The following is a 22,026-nucleotide window of genomic DNA, read 5'->3' on the forward strand; positions in this document are numbered from 1 at the left end:
ATTTGGCTATCACAAATTGTGCTGCTATAAACATAGGCACACATATATCCCTATGATATGATGTTTTCAGATCCTCCGGGAAAATTCCCAGTACAGGAATCGCTGATTTAAAGGGATTTCCACTCCAAGACTCCTTTTCTAAAGAGTCTCCACATTGATTTCCATAATGGTTGCACCAGTCTGCATTCCCACCAGCAGTGGAGAAGGGTTCCTTTTTCCCCACAGCCTCTCCAACATAAATAAATATTTTTAACTCATTAAAATTGTATGTATTTGATACAGGGGGCCAGCATGGCATGCAGTACTGGGTATCAAACTCAGGTGCTTACCAGGTGGGCACTTAGACTGCTGCACTCTCTCTCCACCCCCAATAAATATTTTGAAGTTAGTTAATACCCAAGAAAAATGCTGCTGATATAATCTAACTTAAAATAGATTTACATTATGTAGAGAAAAATAAATACAAGATGAAATAAACCAAAATATAGTTTTAACCTATTAGATATGTTTTATTAACTTTAGATTGTTCACACTTTTCAGTGTACTGGATTATTTTTATAATGTTTATTGATTTCTAAATTTGTTTAATATATTGATAAATCTGTATATTGATAAAAATACTTAAGTTCCTGTTGGGTTTATAGTGCTAATTGTGCCATCTCTCCCTGCCCCTGATTCCTCATTCCCTGACTAATTGCCATTGACTCATTCATCTGACTTTGTGGGTCTTCGACTCCCTATTTCTAAATAACGAATTCACAGTTGCCTCCTGATTTTTCAGGTTTGCATGTTATCTATTACCTTCCAATTATGAAAAAGGAAAATTCAGCCTTCTCAGATATCTGTCCTCCCATTCACACTTCACCCCCACTACACACTCCCAAATTTATGAGCTCACAATTTTGGGTTCAATTAATATTTGTTGCTTCCATGTCAGCATAGTGTTCAATAAACCACGCAGTGTGGCATGATTCCATGTCTCGCATAGAAACTGAGTTTTTCTAGAATGAGTAATTGTGTCATTTGTTTCCTTAGGTTCTTTCCACCTAGCTGTAATTATCATAAATTTTCTACAAGATCTCTGAAACTCTACTACAGACGATTCACCTGTGCTCTGTCTGTCCCATTTCTGTCCTACGTCTGCCCTGGAGGCCCCTCCCCCCCTTACCTGATTGGTTAGTGCTCTACATGCACTGTATTGTTGTATCCTGGGACTTCCTCCCACTGTTCACAGAGATTCCTTAGGCCTATCTTCGGATTCCAAAACCTGGTTTCTTGGATCCCTCATCTTCACTGGTTTGTTCATTGTCTCATGTTAGTGGAGTGCATCCTCCACATCCTTGTGAGAAAGGCTATCGGGGCTGTCTTTCTTGGTCACTTCCTATTGCTGGTTCACAATATCTGACACCCATGATTTAAAGGAGGAGACTTTTCATTGGGCTCCAGGTTTTTAGAAGTTCTGTTCCACAGTCTGCAGGCTCCAAGGTATGGCAGAGGCAGGGTGCTCACACCGTGGTGCCCAGGACGCAGGTGGGCGGCTCCCCTTCCAGCTGGTGCTCTCAGTGGCCCACCTCTCCCCTCCAGGCCCTGCCTACTAATAGCATGTTTAGCTACTGAACTCATTAGTGACGTGTGAGGCTTTGGGGGACATCTAAGCCAAAACAATAGGTGCATTTTCTAGGATCTTGAATATATGAATGCAATTTTATTACACTCTCAAGGAGTTACACTGTAGCGCACAAACCAAATGTGACCCACAGCCTATTTTCATTCATTATATGACTTATGAGACTTTTTTTTACATTTTATTTTTTTAAAAAGACTGTTCAAGAAAGATTGTACATGCCCCACAAATCCTAAATCACTTATGTCTCTTAATAGAAAAAAAAAAATCTGCCAACTCTTATTCTAGTTGATTGATGGCTTGGCCAAATAGAAAGTTCTAAGCTGGAAGTCCCTTTGCTTTAACCCTCTGAAGACTGCTCTACTCTCTTCTGTGTTCTAGACCTGCTCTAAGAAGCACAGTGCACTTCTGCTTTACACTCCTGTGTGTTTTGACCTCTGCTTTTCTCTCTGGAAACTTCTGGGCTCTTCTTTTCAAAACTTCAGGGTCTGAAATTTTATAATGGTTTATCATGGAGTGAACTTTCTTTTATTCAAGTGCTGAGTACTCAGAAGGCTGGTGATTTGAAAATGCACGTCCTTCTTGTCAGGGAAAATATTTTTCCTTGTCTCTTCAACGATTCCCTGTTTCTGTGCTTTCAGGAATTTCTAGTCAGTTTGATCTTCCTCCTGGGTCACACCCCTACTGCTCTCTTTTTGCCAACAAACAATTTCCTTAAGTTTATCTTTTTAATCTTTCCTAATTGATCCTACTGTTGCTGTCTCCACCTGAGTCAAGTCCCATGCGGGTGATCACCAGCCTGTGGCATCACCATTTACTTCCTTGGCATCTAGCACTGCACCTAGCATGGAGTAGGCAGCTGGTGATTATTGTTGGGTGAACATTCTTAATCTCTAAAAGCTTCTTCCTTTTTATGATTCTGTACTCTTTCATGGGTGGTATATCATCTCTACAGTATTTCTGACATTTGCAGGAGGTGTTTAAATTTTTTTTTTGTTCTCTGCATTACCTTGTATCTTCCAAGTTCCTTTTCTCCTACTAGTTGTTTTCATCTCTGTCTTTCATGCTAAGTGCCTTCCTAAGATTTGTCTCTTCCTAAGTTTTCATCTTAGTCCATTTTCAGTTGTGATAGCAAATTGCCTAAAGCTCGTAGTTATAAAGAAAACACAGTTGTTATCTCATAGTTTGGAGACTAGAAGCCTGGAGCCAGTCAGCCCCATTTGTTCAGCCTCTGATCAGGGCTTTGTAATGGACAACATCACAGTGCTGGAAAACACATGCGAGATCATGTGGCAAAACAGCAACCCAGAATGGAGAGAAGCAGTCCAGCTCTTGTACAACAGCTCATGCCAGGAAACAAACTCACTCCACAATGCTAGCATTAACTCCTTCCAAAGGAGTTGCTCCCAATTACCTAGTTACCTAGTTACCTCCCATGGGTCACACCTCTTAATGCTACCATATCAGGGACCACATTTTTAGCATGTGAGCCTTTGGAGATGCACTTAACCATATCCAAAACACAGCAGCCCTCCACTTATACTTGCACATCAGGCTAGAAATGTAGGTGGAAGCTCAGGGTATGAGAGTGAATCTGGTGTTCCTCATGGCCATCTGATCATACCATAGGTCCAAGACCTCAAATGTGAATATGTGTCTCTGTCTTAGGGATAAATCTCTTCCCTAGAGAAAGAACTTTAATTTGGTTCTAGGAGTCAAACAGTTCTCTTGTTTCAGGAGCGTTACTTCCTCCCTTCGGCCACACCTATGTCAGGGAGCCAGGGCTATCTGTGGTCCAACCTAGATAAAAGCCAGATAGCTGGCCTCCTGCCTAGATAGAAAACAAGGCATGCAATTGGGGCCTGAGAGATATAGAAAGACAAACTCAGCTGGCTCTGCTTCCAAGCTTTGGTTCCCCACATAGAGGTCTGCAGGCTGAGCCACTCACACACCTGTGTCTACAGCTGTACAGTTACCTGGGCTCTTCCTGCCTCTGCTGCCTACAGGTCCTGCTTGCTCTGTTACCATTGTTTTTAGCTCTCCAACTTCCAGTTTTTCCTTTACTTCTCCCAACTGTTGTCTTCTTTCCCATCCCTTTGTCCTTGTGGTTTCATGCTCATTGCATTCCTTTGTTGCCACCTTATTAGTTTCCAGAGAGTGTGGAGATAAACAAGGAGTGCTCTCTGCCATGCTAACATCAGCCGTGTATTACTTTGATAATCTAAGGTAAGGGCTGTAAAAGCTCCATGCTAACTAATGTGTGTGTTACCCAGAAAGAAAAGACAAGTCTGTGCCCTAAGGAGCTCTTCTTAGTCTTTAGAGAAAGACAAGGGCAGACAGATCATTATCGTACAAGCGCTGTAATAGAGGTGAGTCTAGGCAGCAAAAGGTCACAGGAAAAGTCCCTGCATGTAATAGAGGTGCAAGGGGTAGATCACATAAAAAAGCAACACTGGGATCATGGCCAAGAGCAGGAAGGTTAGAAAAACTTAGGTTCATGACCATTTGGAGGGCAAGAAAGAGTTTTAGCTCAAATTGTTATTTTTATTGACTCTCCTCTCCTGGGTGCTATAAAAAAAGCATCGATTTCTCAGTGCACAACCTGTGCTGTCAAAATGAGCTAAACCTTCACAGTTGACACCTGGGTATCCAGGATGCCCAGCAGCACTGCCTGGATGGTCCCTTTCCTCCTACCCTGCCTCCTCCAGTAAATCAGTTTAATGTGAAGGTCAGATGTATGTCAGTTGCCCCAGAGTGTTGGCACTCAACAGGAAGTAGTTCTTTCAACCCCCATTTATTTTAAAGAGTGAAAGAGAAAAAGTAACATGCCCGTCCCATGGATAGCATGGGACTTAAGAATGTCATTTTCCATGACACTCAATTCATTCATAAGAACTTTTTCACATGGGGTTTAAAAATACCACTTAAAAATAACTCCTAATTTTAAGCTAGTCTTTTATTGGTCAATTTTATAATCAAGTTCATCTTTCCCTCCATACTTCCCCAAAACAGGTTAAAGCATCCTGGGAGGCTCAACATCCAAGCACCCACAAAGGAGCACTTGCATTCTCTTTGCCCCAGCTGAATTGTTTTGCCCTTAATCTTAACCATTATCCTCTGTTCTCTCAGCCTTCATACTGGGGGCTCTGTAGCCACTCTTGGCACTGTTTCCCTGATGTCTGCTGTATCTGGCTCTCCATGGTACTCCCAACACCGTGGTCCCTGCTTTGAGCTGTGTTCTCTGTTCCCTGTTCCCTCCCTCAGGAGATATGCTGACTGGTAGTTCTCAACCCCTTTCATTACCACATTTAAGGAGCCTTGAAAATTGTCTTGAATCTCTGCTAGGCTCTGCTAAAGCTGAGGGAGAGGTGTTTTGGGGAGCCCTCTCTTCCCATTCATGATACACAGCCATTTCTCTCTGTCAGTGCTGGTCTGTATTGGCAAAGGTGGTCTCTTCTGAGAATTCCAGAAGGGGAACAAAACATGAACCCACCTGTTCTTCAGTTTCCAAACATGAGCTGGCCTCTTAATGATCCCCTCCCACCCCCAGTCCCAACAAGTTTATCTCAGAGTAACAGGCCATAAGGAGAAGGCCTTGACTCATGCCTAAACTCTGATCACAAGACTTCCTTCCAGGCTCTTCTCTACCCCTGCCGCACCTCATGCCACCCTTGCCAGAAAGGCCCATTCTCACACTATGTTTTTACTACTCTGGACTTTAGTACCATTGTATTTTTTGAGTCCAAGGCTCTGGTTGTTGGATTTTGTTTTGTTTTGCCTTGCCTTTTTTTTTTTTTTTTTTTTTAGGGAAAGGTCTACAGGGTGTTCAGGTCCAATACTAGATTGAACTCATAGTGATCTGCCTGTTTACAGCTTCCCAAGAGCTGGGATTACAGGCACGCATCACCATGCCCAGTCTTAATTGCCACCTCAGCGCACCCCAGGGGCAGAGCCAGCACAGCAGGCCCAAGGATCGAACCCTGGCCCCTACACCTGCTTGCAGATGCTTTAATCTGCTGAGCTATTTAGCCAGCCCTTTTTTTTTTTTAATCTTCTTAAAGAAATTAAACCTTTTTATCTCACAAACCTGGCTCATACAATTGAAATCTTTTTTGAATACTTTTATTGCTTGCTTGCAGTACACATGATTACATTCATCCTTGGGAGCCAGAACATGTACACAATGCATCTTCTTTCTATGTCCCCTTTCTCTCTGCTCCTTCCCCCTTCCCTCCATTCTTGAACAACTGAAAACTTTACCCTTTACAAGTGGTACCTCTGAAATGAATTTTAGGAGCCATTTCTGGAAGTCAAAACTAACATCACCTCCTTGTACTTAGGCAGGTTCTGCAACCCCTAGAAGCAACAGATATCTCAGTTGCCTAGAACAGCCCAAGACAGCCAAGAAGACTAGAGATGTGAAATGCATTACAAATTTTCTAGCATACATCCAGGGAGCTCCATGCTATGGATCAACTATTCTACTAAAACAGTAACAAATGGTGGGAGGAGCATCTTTCAGACTTTACCTCTAAAGATGACAAGCTGAAAAACACCTATAAATAAAGAGGTGAGCAGGCACTAAAGCCCCAGAGCGCCTAAAGCCCCATGGGCTCTGCTTACAGAGGCTTTGAAACAGGGGCCAAGCAAGCCAGGAGAGGCAGAGTTCAAGGTGGATGTCCTCGCAGTTTGGGAAACCAAGAAACCACAGCCAGGATGAATCAGATCTTAAACCACGCCCTTCCTCCTGTCCCAGAGAACTTCACTGCCATGGTGTCTTGGTGCTAAGGCAAGAAGAAAAAAGAGACTATATGTGCACAGGAAGAAGTGGCCGCACCTGAGCTTTGGCTTAGATTTACAACCCTCAGTCTGTAATAGCCAGAGAAACTTAAGTTGAGAATTTAAGGTCTTTCAGTTACTCCCAATGCCTATAAAAGCAAACACAAATCCCTTCTTGAGGAGGGCTTATTGATCAAAGATCTAGAGCAGTTGCCACAAATAACTGGTCAGAAGCATTGACCAGCAAACATTCGATAATAACTGAACATAAAAGAAACATTAAGAATTAGTAGAAGCAAAAGACTGAAAAAATAATGTATACAGACTCTGAAGTTGCTATTGTCAGATATAGATACTGAAACACATTAAAGAAAAATGCAAGAACTAACTTAGCAGATTTGTTGAAGAACCTATTGGAATTTCTAGAAATGACTAGAATAAATAAAACTGAGATCAAATGAAAGGTCACTAAGAAAATTAACAATCCTACCCATATACACACAAAAACAGTCTGGAACTATGTGCAACAGAAATGAATCTAGCTGAAAGGCAAAGTAGACCAATTTACAATTATAGGTGGAGATTTCATTACCCCAGTGTCAGCAGTGAGTACTACCTGACAGAACTGCTGGGCCAAAAATCAGCACACGTGTGGAGACATGGACAGTGCAGTTAGCAAGCTCTAGCTGATGTTCAGAAAACTCATGACCCAACAAAAGCAGAAAGCATATTTTTCTATAAACATGGGTGGAATATCCACTATGGTAGCCCATATTGTGAACCATAAAACAAATCTCAACAAGTTTAAAAGAATTTGAAACCAGATAGAGTATGGTCTCTGACCATAATGGGATAAAGCTAAAATCAAACAGGAAAGGCAATGCAGAAATAATTCAGGTGAGTTGATATAGACTAATAAAAAATAAAAGCTGGAAAATAAGAACAAGAAAATACTGAAATACTTGGAAATTACCATACTTCTAAATAATGCACAGACCAAGAACATTTCAAAAGAACTTTTTAGATGGAGAATTGCATGAAAGTAAAAATGCAAAAAAGCAAAATATGTTTGGTATGGTCAAAGCATAGCAAAAAGAGAAATTATTACCACTAAATGTTTACATTAGAAATAAAGGAAAGGTCTCAAAGAACAAGAGGTGTATTCATTGGAAAGGAAAAAATAAAATGTTTTTTATTTGCCTGTGACATGTAGAGAGCACCTCACTAAATCTACAAAAAGTTTCCTAGAATGAATTTCAGTCACAAGACAAAGATTAATGCATATATATAATAACATATAACAAATAGTGAGTATCAAAATTTTTTAAATATCATTTAAAATTATCTAAGAAGATAAAATATTTAGGTATACATCTTAAAAATCATGTACAGAATTTGTGTCCTGAAAATTACAAGATGCTAATGAAGGAAAGCTTGATGATGTCGAATCATATCAACAGAACCAAAATGTAAACTTAGTGAACTGGAATATAGATCAGGTGAAATCATCCAGAATGGAGCACAGCGGGATTTTTATAAATTCCAGTAGAGAAGAAACCTCAGGCTCCACAGACGATAAAAGGACTGAAAGAAAAAGAATGACAGCAGACAAGAGTAATTTCTGAAGAGATAATAACTAAGAATTTTCCAAATCTGGTAAAAGACACCAATGCACAGATTTACGAGATTCGGTGATCCCAAATGGGGTAGTAGAAAGAAATGCACAGGTTGGCAAGGAAAATGTTTAAAAGTCAATCATAAAATAAAGATTACTTCACAGGAATGATACTTTGACTTATAGAGGGCTTGTCAAAACCAATAATGAAAACCAGTAATTTCAAACTATAGAAGAAAATATTGCAGATAATTTCTTTTTTTTTTAAATATTTATTTATTTTTATTTATTACATTTATTTATTGTGTGTGTGTGTGTGTGTGTGGCCAGCTCAGCCCGCCAGGGGGCGGGGCTGACTGGCATGTGGTGCTGGAGGATTGAACCACGGTCCCTGTGCTTTGCCAAGCTTGTTTCAAATAGGTGCTTTAGACCACTGAGCCATCTCTCCAGCCCGCAGATAATTTCTTTATACTCAGTGTAACCGTTTTCTAAGACTGAGAATCTGAAAATGTCTTCCAAGAGTGAAGTCACTTACATAAGGAAACTACAGAATGTATTTTATCAGAAGGAGAGTGATTCCCAAATATAAAGTCTTATATGTAGGAAGAAACTTAAATGCAAAAAAGGGCAAATACAGGAGCACATTTAAATGTGCATTGGTAACATAAAAGAAAATACTCAGGTCTAATAGGGAAAAGAGGAAGATAGTGAAAACTATAGTAACAATGGCGTAGAAGTCAGGAGGGTCATAAAGAGAGTTAGAATCCCAAAGCCCTCTTACTGAACAGGAGAATGGAGATCTGCATTTACTTTGGCTTTAAGACAGAATCTGTAATTTCTGCTCTCATATTTTTAAACATGAAATTTAAAAATCCAAGCAGTCAGGAAAACAGAATAAAAGAAACAATATGTGTGATCAAAAAAAACCACAAAATAAGATAACAGCTTTAAATATATTCAAATATGTTAGCATTCACATTAAATGTAAGTGAGGGCTGGAAATATAGCTCAGTGGTGCAAGTACCTGCCTGGCAAGCATAAAGTCCTGAGTTCAATTGCTGGTACTAAAATAAATAAATAAATGTAGGGGAACCTAATGGCCAGATTAAAAGTCCAAAAAAAATGTCAGACGACAATTTATTAGGCTGTGTACAAAGTCTTGCATAAAAAGTGTAGAAAGGTTGAAAATGAAGGGTGGAAATATGCCATGCAAGTACTAATCAAAGTATAACTGTAGAGGCTATGCAATTAGACAGATACACTTCTTTTTGTTTTTTGTTTTTTGGTTGTTTTGTTTTGTTTTGTTTTGTTTTGTTTTTTGCTGATCTAGGGATTGAACTCAGGCCCTTGTACTTGCCAGGCAAGCACTTATTCAACTGAGCTATCTTCCCGGCTCCTTGCACGTTACACTTTAAATTTAACAACAAACTATCATATTGGAGACAGGCTCTATTCACAGGAAGATACATACCTATTATAAGTTTGTGGGCATGTAATCATATATCCTTAAAATATATCAAACAAAAGTGGAAAAAACTAAAAGAAAATATTAAAAAAATCCATCATAGGATAGGAAACTTTAAAACTTCTTATAATTAATACTACAGGCAGGCAGAAAACTCAGTAAGAACATAGGTTTAAACAAAACAATCAGAAATCACAACTGAATGGCTAGAACATTATATTGAACAACCACAGGATACATTTTTTTTTTTTTTTTTTTTATTGGGGATTGAACTCATGCCCTTGCGCTTGCAGGGAAGTGCTTATTCTACTGAGCCATCTCCCCAGCCCCAGAATACATATTCTTTTTAAGGACACATTGAACAGTTACCACGACTGACCATCTACTGGGACATAAAGCAAGAATCAACTTTGTTCAAGTGCTTGAATCAGTTTAAAGTATGTTATATTACTACAGTGGAACTAAACTAGAAATCAATAACAAAAATATGATCCCAAAACCACAAAATGTTTGGTAACTAAGAAGCACAATTCTAATTCATGGATCAAAATAGATACAAAAATAGAAATTAGAAAATGTTTATAACTGAATGATCATGGAAAAACTATATTATTAAATATTATCAAAACTTGTGGGGTAAAAGAAAAGATGGACTCAGAGGGGAATTTTAAGGCCTGAACTGTGTATTTTAGGAAATAAGATGAACTGCAAATTAGTTAGCTGAGCACATATCACAAGCAGTGAGTAAAAGAACAGCAAAACTACACCAAGAGAATGTGGTAGAATCAATGAAAGTAAGAACAGAAATTAGTGAAACAAAATAGCTATTCAGTGGAGAAGATCAATATGCCGAAAGTTGGTTTTTGGAAAAGACTAATAAAATAACAAACCTCTAGCACCAAAGTAGACACAACCAATATGAAGGGGAAAAAAAGGCCACCCCTGAAGATGGTACAGACATCCAACAAACAAGAGAACTTTGTGAAGAACCTTACACCAATAGATTTCTAATTTTAAATGTAATGGGCAAACTCTTAGAAAAATTTTAGATTGCCAAAAATTATAATGAAGAAATGAAAATCTGAATCATAGTCATTAAAAACTTAGTGGTCAAAATTTTTCACACAAGTTAAACTCCAGCCTCTTAAGACTTTGGTGAGTTCTAACAAGCACTCAAGAAGAAATGTTCAGTCCTCCACAAAAGCCCTCCTAAGAGTGCAGAAGAAGCTCTCCCACACTGTTTGCTAGAGTAGCATAACCCTGATCCCCAAACCTGATTAGGACAATAAGAGAAAGGAGACCATGTAGACCTGTCAACCTTCCCAGAAACAACTGGCAAAGTTAGCAAATCTGTGCATAAAAAAGATACTCTATCAGCTTTAGCTCAGAAATGGAGTGTTATTTTCAGCTTAGAAAATTAATGCAGCACATTTATTATAGTTCATGTTTAGATGTCCCTCCAGTGCCTCAGACAGGCATGGGGCAGGCTTCTAGAGTTTTTGTTTGATTCATGGTCCAATGCTGAGATTATGGGTCTGCGTGCTACACCCACCTGCCCTGGGGTGGGTTGCCTGCATACCATAGAAGGGAAGGAAAGAGAGGCTTCTTCACTGCTTCTCCTTTTTTGCTCTTGTTGCTTTTGCTGTTTTCTGCCACCATGAACTGTTGCCCTCTGCCGTGTGCCTTGGAGCCAGCTAATTATGGACTGAAACCTCCTCACACTCTGAGCTAAATAAGCCTTTCCTTCCTTAATTTTGGGTGTCAGGTATTTTGTCTCAGCAATGAGAAAACCATAACCAAGACAACACTATGTTAAACTGACCAAAGGGGAAAAAATTGCACGATCATTTCAGGAGATGCAGAGAAAAAAATGATAAAATTCAATATCCATGCATGACAGAAGCTTGAAATGTAGGATTAGCAGGGACTTCTAAAGTCACCCTGTCAGGATCATACAGGCTCGGCTACTGTAACTAATGCCCAAGTGTTAGGAGCTTCCTTAACACGTTAACGTTTCTCTCTCATCGCATAAATGGCACATGGGTTCACAAGTGCTGCATGCACTTTCCTTTGCTGATCACACAACCCACATAGCACACCCCTCCGAAGTCACTGTAGGCTTGCGTCGTCCATCCATGTCCCATCTTCCACCAAACCTGACTCATATAAATCCCATCCCTCATTGCCCAGCATCAGAATACCCTAGTTGGCCTAAGAAACTACAGAGTATATGTCTCTTCTCCCACAGACGGGAGCATTACAGTGGTCATCACGTTCTGACCCTTACTGTCTGTGTTGCTCTATACGGGCTTATTTCCTGGGCCCCACCTTCCTCTCAATAGAAGTGCTGTTCTGAGTTGTAGAAGACCCTAGAGGATGGCATGTGATTGCCAGGGTTGTGTCTTGCCTTTGTCCACCAACAGAGAACGTCAAGGCCTGCTCCCACTCAGGCAGAGATTTTTAGTGTCTGCCTGAACTCGTGCTAACGAGTAGTAAACATCTGTTTGAACACGCAGCCTCACTACTGTCCCTTATCTAGGATTGTACCAGGTGATGGAAGGCATCATCTCACCTGTCAATGACAACTACAGGAAGAAAGACCTGGTGTCTTCCCATCACCGAGTGGCCATGGCCCGTCTGGCCCTGCAGTCATCTGACTGGATTCGGGTAGACTCCTGGGAGAGTGAGCAGGCACAGTGGATGGAGACAGTGAATGTGCTGAGGTAAAGTGCCATCTTCTTATGTGAGGGAGTCACAGATCCATGGTAGAAGTCAGGACAGATTGCTTGGCAGGGCTTCAGCCAGAACTGCTTAGCCAAGACCTTAGAAGTGTCTCTGCTTAGGGAGAGAGAGATCTGTTGGATTTTCAGAGAGGTTTTCAAGTGAAAATAAGTCAAAACCACTGTCCATCAGGAACCACTTGGTGAGAACACCTAGCCTGACTGCTTCCCAGAAGCCGTGGCATGGGGGCTGGGCCACCACTTAGCAGCTGTGTGACATTGAGCAACGATTCACTTGAGACCCATTTCTCACTTGCAAGATGAGAATATAAAATATACTGAGTATTTTAAAAAATATTTACTATATTTCAGTATGTACTGAACTGGAAGTGCCTCCTATCATTAAGTGAGGATTTTTACTTTTTTTTCATCATTAACTAGGTGGGAAAACTGAATCTATTTAAGAATCTCTTTTCTAGTTGCAAAGAATCTTAGATTCCCTAAATCCAAACTTTTATGTGAAGTAGAAGGAAAAATAAGACTAAATTTAGAAATAGCCAGGATTTAAAAAAAAAAAAAAAAGTCTTTGGAATTTCTCTTAGTGTTCAGTGTAATAGAGCCGTGTAAAGTTTCAGTCCAGCCCTGCATGTTCAGCAGGGTGTCACTGACTTGTATCTGGAAACTTCGCAAGGAGTTGGTAGGAAAAAAGGGAGTTCCCCATGCCCTGGCTACCAGAGGAAGGCAGTAGGGCCTGCCTCCTCATTAACAGCAGCCACTCTACCAGAAGAGAATGCAAACTGTGGGCTGGCTTGTGTTGGGCACTGCTGTGGTTGTCAGGGACACAGAGAAAGTGACAAGGTCCAATAACTTTCAGGACTTCGGAGAAGTGTTTGTGTTTTCTCTAAACATATAGATTCTAGGTCCTGGTTCTTATTACTTACCTTTTTGGGGGAAAGACCCACTTCCAAGCATTTAACAATTTTATTTGCATTTTGGAAACTGCTGCCAAACTAAAAGGAGACAAAACATGAAATAATTGTTAAGGTACATGTTCCCTTCATCTTTAACTACCCATCTATGTAAGGAAAAACTCAAGTTGAAAAATGTGTATGGAATAAATTTACAAACTCTATTATCTTATGGGATGAGCTTTAGTCATTTGTTATTTATCTGGGCTAAGGGAAGGGAGTAGAAGCAGAACAACAGAAAATCCAACAAGTCATTTAGCTTTTATGTGTAGTCAGAAATAAGGGGTTTTTTTTCCTTCCAACTTTCAAGAGGCAGTGCTGCAGAAGGCATGGGTTTTATAGCCTACTTGAATGGCTTGGTGTAAATTATGTGGCGTCCCTGAGCCTTGATTCTGCACCTGATAAAATGAGAATGTCACCACCTATTTCACAAAACACAGTGCAAATTAAGTGAGATGGTATAGGCAAATTATCTAGTTGTAGATAATGTAGTAGGTGCTTGTAATGTTCTCTGCCCTCCCTGCACTTGTAATGCTTGCCATGATTTGTCCTTAAAACCAATAAAGCCATCTGTGAGCACCTAGGTGTTAGCCACAGCAAGGTAATGCTGCTACTGCTTCTGCTACAAAATCCAGGGATGAGCACAGATTTTACTGAACACATTATTTTTCTCTTTTTTACTTTAAAGTCCTTTAGTCTAGTGCTTCTCAGTGCCAGCTGCGACCTTGGAGGTGTTGAAAGGACAGATGCCTGAGTCTCACTCACAGATATGATCTCTGGGAGGGGCGTGGAGTTTAAAGAGGTCCCTGCTAATTCTAACACAGGGCTGGTGAGGATCCCCATGTCAAGCACTGAACGTGTGAAATCCACTCCTGATCAGTACTGAGATCCACTCAAAGCAGTGATCTAAACCCTGCTGTGAGAATCACCTGGAAAATTTTTTTAAAAATACTCACCTCCAAGGCTTTGATTTGGTGGGGTACACTAGCCATCGATATATTTTAAAGGGTCTTAGAAGAATACTGTACTACAATGGGTGTTAGTCATTAATATAGTAAACACAGTTTTAACAATAGCTGACTAAGGTGTTTTAAAGGTCAAAAATCTGTCCCAAATTTGTAAATTCAAGTGGTTTTAGAAGCATGGTAGAAATACACCCAGTCAGTTTCTCCATTTAGTATTCTCTTCATAAAGTTAACTGAATATACATCACACTGACGCAGTAACAAATACAAAGTCACTGTGGGGCTTATTAAGGGCTATTGTTTCTCCTCATCAGATTGTTTATTTGATGCTAACTTATGTAAATCTAGGCCAATATTTATGTCTTCAGAGCATGTGGAAACTTCCCCCTGTTATGGGAGAGGCCCTTGGGCACAGTGCCATCTTGTGTGCTCCTTCACCCATCAGCAGTGTCTTATAAGCCCCGTGCGAATACAACCACATGTTGCCCTCCTTTTAAAGCTGAAAATACTGAAGCTCAGAAAGGCTAAGTTCATCACAGTCACAACCAGTAAGCTAGAGGTGGAGCTGCCGTCTGCTCAACTCCGAAGGCCTGCTGTGACCTTCTTCAAAAGTAGTAACATGCTAGCTGGGAACATGAGGTCACAACATGAAGACCCTACTTTCTGGTGACTCTCTCTCTGGAGACCAAGGAGAGCTGAGGACACAGAGAACATGTTCCCAGGGTCAGTTCACAGGCCTAGAGCTGGGTACCACTCAGGCAGGTAGCAAGAGAAAGCAACGGGCCCTTCCCCAAAAAACAGTATGGAAGTCCATACAGAAAGTACAAGTAATAATTTATAGAACAAAATTCCAACATCCAGATAATATTCAAAGCAGATTTAACTTGAATTAAAAGCTTCAAGGTACATGCAGTAACCATCACCATCTTTAATACAGCACCTGCCACGAGTACCAGGCTCTTTACTATATCTGGTCTGCTCAGCAACTCTAAAAGGTAGGTGGGTTTAGCCCCATTTCACAGATGTGAACATGGAATCTCAGAAAGGATCAGTAACATACTCCTAGTCCTAACATTTAAAGTTAGAAAGTGGAGAAGAGTCTCAAACATATGTCAAAGTCTGATGAAAGCTCAGACAAACCCAAGAGGAAATCTGTAAAGAGGAAGCTTACGGAGACCAAAGCAGTGAAAGGGCCATGAAAATGAAGCCCAAAAGGCTCATAAACAGACTGAGTTCACAACACACACTTTGAAAGCAGGGATGGTAATGACTGCTTTTGGGCTTTAGTGAAGGTGACTAAACTCTACAGAGTAAGTGCTAGCACAGCATGGCACACAACTAGCTCTCAATAAAGATTCTAGGCTCTTAAAAAAAAAACCTCAGCCATATCTCTGAAACCATTGGAAGGGCTTTGGGCCAGGCCTAGATATATTGTATTCATCTACTCCTCCACCATTCCTGAACTCAGTAGACTGGAGATGGGCACATTCCAAGAAACCACAAAGATGCATAGATGAGGGGCCTGTTGGCATCAGGCAGAAGATAGAGAGCAGTGGTCCTAAGAGCAGCTCAAGTCCGCTGAGCACCTTCCATGTGCAGGGCACTGAGCTTTTCAGGTATGGCACACACCTCCTGGTGATGATTGCCAGTAGGGTACACCCCCACCTACCCCCACCCCCACCCCATATCTTGCAGGGAAAAAGCATTTTCTCTTGTGTGCTTGTGGTTCTTGTTGGACATAAGGTTGCATTTCACTTTTCTGATCAATTAATGGATGAGGTCAGCAGGACTCGGTGTCAGTGACTCGTGCAGGGTCACACAAGCAGAGCCCAGCTCTGGCTATGAGGCACACACTTCTCTCACCAGGCAGGGATCCCTCACACATACAACTCGAATGAATGCATTCAGTCATAAGTACAAGCTGGAAGATCAGCCTGAGACAAGAAAGGGTGTCCAGGCATTACTTGTGTTGGAAAAGAGGAGAAGGTACAGGTGCCTCATGATTTGGGGAAGCCAGATTACTGAGCATCCCAGACTGGCATAAGTCTAGTCACACTGAAGTACTCGGGGCAGTGTGCATGAGTTAACTCCAGTCATCTTCGTAACCTCCCATTGGAAGTGGGCACTGTCACTGCACCCCATTTGCAGATGCAGAATCATGCACACAGACCTGAAAGCACTCACCAGGGGCCACATGGCTGGCCAGTGAGAAAGGCGGCTCAACTCAGACTGTCTGGCCTGAGGCCCAGCTCTCAGCCCTCACTGTATTGCTTTTTCGAACATTAGTTCATACTAAGAGCAAGGATCTTTAATGAAAGCTCCTATGGGCCATCCTATACCTATGTTTTGATTGTGCATAGCTCATCTCCCTTCACAAAAGTCTAAAAATGAGGCATTACCAATCCTGTCTTCCAAATGAAAATGTATGAAGAAAGTGTTACAGGAGTAGGATTAGACTCACTTTCCCACATTTACCCAGGGCAAATGGAAGGTAGTAGACTTTCTTGGATAGGATTCTCCAGGAGGACCTAGGTGGAATCCTAGCACCTGGCACGCTGCCTGGCACATAGTAGCCCTCAACAAATATTTGCAGAATGACCAAACTAAGTTGGGTAGGATCGGGTTGATATTTAAGTCCTGACACACCTGGGTGGATTCAGAAGCTGGAGGATGATACACCTGAACCTGTATGTTTACACTGCAGGCATCATCAGAGCCAACTGCTCAGATATGGAACCCAGATGGAGGGCCTGGACTCTGGTAAGACACCCTCAGACCCTACAGGTGGGTACCAAGCCTCAGAATCTGCAGGAGAAGGAAGGGAGGTGGTGAGGATTCCTGTGGAAAGTCATGGGGTTTGCTGCCCAAAGGAGCTGACTTAACCTTGTGACCTATACTTGTGACATGGATTAGTCAGGGCTACACAGGGATAAACTGGTGAGCATTGCTGGGGCTCTTTGAAAATGCTTCACTTTTTAAAATTCAAAATGGGCCATTATAAAACATGTGGTTACTCAGTGGGTTACTCAGAAAAGGAAACACGTTTTTAAGATACACAAAGTCAACTTGCATTGTCTTCCTAATTTGTAACTCTGTTGTCCTCTACTAGTGTTTGATGGAAGCGGGTTGCCTGTGGTTTCAGAGTATGAGTAGCCATGGTCAAAGGCATAACCCACTTCTGCAAATAAATAAGCAGGAGCTCCTTGGGTGGTGGGAGGGCAGGAGGTCCTGTGAGCAGAGAATCAGCATGCCAAGCTTCAGCAGGCCATCTTCAGTTCTCCACTATAGGTTCTCCAACTTTGGTTGGTATGATACTACTTTTGGATCAGAGGATTCAATACTCCCAAGGATGAGTCCCCCTGAAATAGCATATTTACTGCAGGACTTTTCTGAATCTTTATTATATCCCTATGCATTGTGACTTGACAGGGAAGAGAAAGCCTACAGCCATTTCTCTGACAACTTTGAAACCTTTCTTTTCTTTTTTTTTTTTTTTTCTGCATTTTAGGGAAGGGTCTACAAGGTGTTCAGGGTCTCACTACTAGATCAGACTCATAGTGATTCTCCAGTTTACAGCCTCCCAAGAGCTGGGATTATAGGCACAGGCCACCACACCAGTCTCAATTGCCATCTCAGCACGCCCCAGGAGAGGGCCAGCATGGCAGGCCTGGGGATCGAACCCCTAGCCCCTGCTCCTGATTGCAGGCATTTTAATCTGCTGAGCTATTTGGCTGACCCGGAACCTTTTCTTTTTCCTAAAGCCTGTTAGTTTTTATTTTTTCAAAGCTAACTCTCCTAAAGCATGAAGAAAACAATCTTCTAAAAGGACTTGGAACTGGGCAGGGTGGCATGTGCCTGTATCCAGCACTCTGAGAAGCTGAGATAAGAGAAGCACAAGTTCAAGCCCAGTCTGGGCAACTTAGCAGCTTAGCGAGACTGGGTCTCAGAATGAAAAATTGAAACAAGCTGGGAGTGGAACTCAGTGCGAAGGCCCTGCATTCAAACCCTGTACCCCCCAGTACTGAATGAGTGAATGAATGAATAAAATTTAAAAATAAATAAAAGAACTTGGAAAGTAGCCCCTGCAGTTCCCAGATGCTGGTCCCAGATCCACACACAGTAGTCATTTGTAGAAATTGTCAAAAACGGACTCTCAGGCCTTTTCCAGACCTCCTGAGTCACAGCATGGTGATTAATAAGCACTCTGGTTTGTTTTGCTGCCAGTTTGGGGATGTATACGTAACTAAGACTATGGATTGCAGTGCCTCCCGTATAATCCACCAGCATGATGGCTATTGTGTCTTCTGGTCTCTCTGCCTCTCCCTTACCTGCATAGGCTTCTCCCCTACAAACCCATTAGGACTCAGTGCCTGTTGTCCATCACTTTCTGCTTCCTTTCTTTTTGTTTTCTTTTGTTTTGTTTTGCGGAACCAGGGATCAAACTCAGGTCTCTGCACTTGCCAGACAAGCGCTTATTCCACTGAGCCATCTCCCTGGCCCCTTTCTACCTCTCCTCTGGGTGAGAATCTCCTTCTGAAAGGCCCCACATATGTTCTGCAGGGGCCTCCTCAGTCCAGGAGACAGGCTGAGAATGGAGCCAGGCCTATGCACAGGTCAGGAAAGCGGTGTGGAGGAGGCAGCTGCACACCGACTGCAGGCTGTACAGGTAGAGCGCATCTCGGACAGTAGGGCAGAGTAGGACACAAAGATGGGGTGCTGCATCAGTGTGAAGGATCTCCTGCCTGGGAAAAGACAGCAACCAAAGACAGCAACCTCCTGGGAAAGAAGGAGAACAGCCAGGGTGAAGGGGCCGAGCGCTGGGCCTCCCGCCCCCACACTTCACCTCTGCTTATGCTTCTAGAATCCCTACTCACCCCTGCCCGGCCTGCCCCTCCTCCTCCTTCCCTCCTTGGCTCCCCTACTGAGGCCCTGCTTCTCCAGCAAGATTCAGTTCAGAACTCGCTGCACAGCAAAACCAAGCCAGGCTGCCCTCCTTCATAGGAGCTGTCCCAGAGCCCACTTCACGTGCACTTTTCCAGGGGCCACTTGGCCCTTCAAGGTTCCGACTCTACTTAGACCCCAAGTTCTACTTGCCTCTTTCTAATCTTAATAACTGTGCAGAAAGGAAGTCAACATGGGTTGAAAAATGGGCCCTTCAGCTTACCAAAATGCATCAGAGACTTCAAATCATCATAGCCTTTGCAAGTGACAAATTCCCAGTCTAGGAATACAGCTAAGGAGATGATTAAAAATTGGGATAAGGATCGATACAAAAGATGTTTATCATAGAAGTTTTTACAGTGGCAGAAAATAAAAGCAACCTCAAATATTTAACTATAAGGGAGTAAATATGTAAGTAAATTACTATATAAATAGTATGAAGAATCTACATAAAACATGAACAAAGTACAAAAAATCAGAATATGATACTGAAAGTGGCACTTCTAGTATGAAAAAAAAAATGAGTATACTTCTGTGCTTAGACATTGCAAGTTTAAGTCACTAGAACAGACTGAGGAAGTGTACCAAAATGCTAAAGTTTGTAGAAAACAGTTATTTTTATTGTTGCCATTACTTTCTATTTTAATTTTGTATTTCTGTGTTCCATGATAAGTACTTATCTTTTTAATCAGAAAAAATAAAATTAGAGCAGTGTTTTAAAGGAAGACCAGTTTTTCTGAGCACTGTAACTTGGACTTGTGATAAAGACAGCATGTGTGGGACTTGTGACATATTTCTAAAGGGCATTGCGGGTGCCTTGTCTTCTATTATGTGTTGTTATACTTAAAATGCAAATTAGGTGCTGCACTCAGCATTTTGGCTGCCAGAGCCCAGCTTTGCTTGTCGCTTCTGTGATTTGCAGTCCTTGGTAGACTCACCCAGAATCATGGGAGTGCTGGGACAGATAGAAAACGGCCATGTGAAGGGGCAGGGTTCTGAGCTGAGCCTCCCGCCCCCACACTTCACCTCTGCTGATGCTTCTAGAGTCCCTACCCACCCCTGCCTGGCCTGCCCCTCCTTCCTCTTCCCTCCTTGGCTCCCCTACTGAGACCCTGCCTCTCCTGCAAGGCTTAGTTCAGAACTCAGTGCCCAGTGAAATAAATGAATGAATGAATCAATGAGTGAATCAATGAATGCATGAATGATATTGCGGGATGAATGAGGCCTCTAAATAGCCTAACATGCTGTCTTTTGTAAAGATGGGTTCTTCCCTTGGCTAATGGGCCAGCAAGTTTAAAGGATTATCTTCCCAGAAAAACAGTAGGCATTTGATCTGTTTCTGTTTTACACCATCAGATGTGCAGGCCCAGCTCCATCTTTGGTGGCCTTTATTGGGGCCCAGAAATCCACAGCTCTGAGTGCAAGGGAGGGGTGCAAGGACAGACAGCACCATTATCACTGTGTTCGGACATCATGCTAGGCAGAAAACTGGCATTGCCTTCTTGACTCAACCTGTCGGTTGCTACCCTCTTCCACAGTACACTTTATTAACCCCACTTTATAGTTGAAGAAACAGGCCCCTGGGATTTAGGTAACTTTCCCAGGACACTGCCATGTCTAAATTTCAAACCAGGACCGTTTGAACTCAAGACTGATGCTCTTGAATGACATCAATGTATGGCAAGCAGACATCCAAAGCTAAAGGTCCTGGTGGTCACAGTTTATGCAAATTTTTATTTCATCCACTTTTTAAGACTCATAGCTACTCAGAGGCTCACTGTCCCCAGAATGCCCAAGGACATCCATTTATGTCACTGTGTCATTGTTAGGACAAGGCATTTTGGCATCCTTTACACTACTGCTTAAATTATATGCCTTAGGCTTAGAATCATTCAGTCTGAAAATTCTGCAGCATCGGTGTGAATGGATTTGAAAGGGGTATTGTGAATGTTGTCATGAGGCCTGCAGACAGGAAGGCCACAGTTGGGGGCAGAGGCACATGGTGCCAAAAGAAGTGACCCACCACATGGAGTTGTCACATAGAATGGCAGGCACCACCAGCCTTGTAGACAGACCTTTCATTTGGGAGTTAGAGTATGTGTGGGCAGTTGTTCCCTCTAGTGAAGTTCAGAATGTATAGTGTTCCTTGCTGTCATTATTAATAAATCATAGTACCTAACAGTGAGGCAGATATTTGGAAACTGTCCCCACAAAATCCATTGAGAGAAGAAGGGGGTGTCTGTTCTCTGACTTGTGGGAATATAGATGTGCCTGTGGCTCCAGGAGACTTTGGAATTAAGTTTCATCATTTAATATTCCCATGGGAAGACCACACAGAAACTGGGTTCAGAGACCCAGTCACCTGAAAGGCCAATCACTGACCTCCTGCTGTACTATAGTGGCTGGATAAACAAGAAATTAGGGTAAAACGTTTTATAGAACAGTACAAATTCACATATGACTTACAAATAATGTATTAGAAGTATGAATTACTGAATCTTTTTTTTTTTTTTTTTTTGAGGTATCAAGGATCAAACTCGGGGCCTTGCACTTGCAAGGCAGGCACTTATGCCAGTGAGCTATATCCCAGGCCCTTCTTGAATAATTTCTAAAGGAATTTTATGGTTTTAAATGGGCCAGTCACTAAGCAAACCATTTACAAATGTTGAATGGATATTTTGATGATTAGCTTCGTAGATAAATGGTTAAATGGGTGGATGGATGGATGGATGGATGGATGGATGAATGAATGAATGAATGAATGAATGAATGAATATCAGTTAACACATATGAGAGTAGCACTACTCTGTGCCAGCTACTATTAGACATACATCATATTTGTAAGTTAATTCTATATTATCATAAGGTGACCCTAGGGACCAGGGAGCTGGCTCAGTGGAATAAGCGCTTCCCTGGCAAGCGCAAGGACCTGAGTTCAATGCCCAGTTC

The 22,026-nt window shown here is 41.9% G+C and overlaps 1 protein-coding gene across 5 annotated transcripts in view; it reads left to right on the forward strand.

Annotated features, from left to right (window-relative positions):
* Nmnat3 (nicotinamide nucleotide adenylyltransferase 3) overlaps positions 1–22,026 on the forward strand; it is a 121,966-nt gene that overhangs the window by 97,332 nt on the left and 2,608 nt on the right. For 4 of the 5 annotated variants that reach the window (XM_023706858.1, XM_023706848.1, XM_023706844.1 and 1 more), the window contains 2 exons: positions 12,023–12,206; positions 16,841–16,896. In XM_023706858.1, coding sequence (XP_023562626.1) covers positions 12,023–12,206; positions 16,841–16,896 — 240 coding nt within the window. Of the gene's footprint in view, positions 1–11,999; positions 12,207–16,840; positions 16,897–22,026 lie in introns of all 5 variants that reach the window. The other variant, XM_023706861.1, reaches the window with a different exon arrangement.

This window comes from Octodon degus, unplaced genomic scaffold, assembly GCF_000260255.1.
Source record: "Octodon degus isolate 3935 unplaced genomic scaffold, OctDeg1.0 scaffold00008, whole genome shotgun sequence".
NCBI lineage: Eukaryota > Metazoa > Chordata > Mammalia > Rodentia > Octodontidae > Octodon > Octodon degus.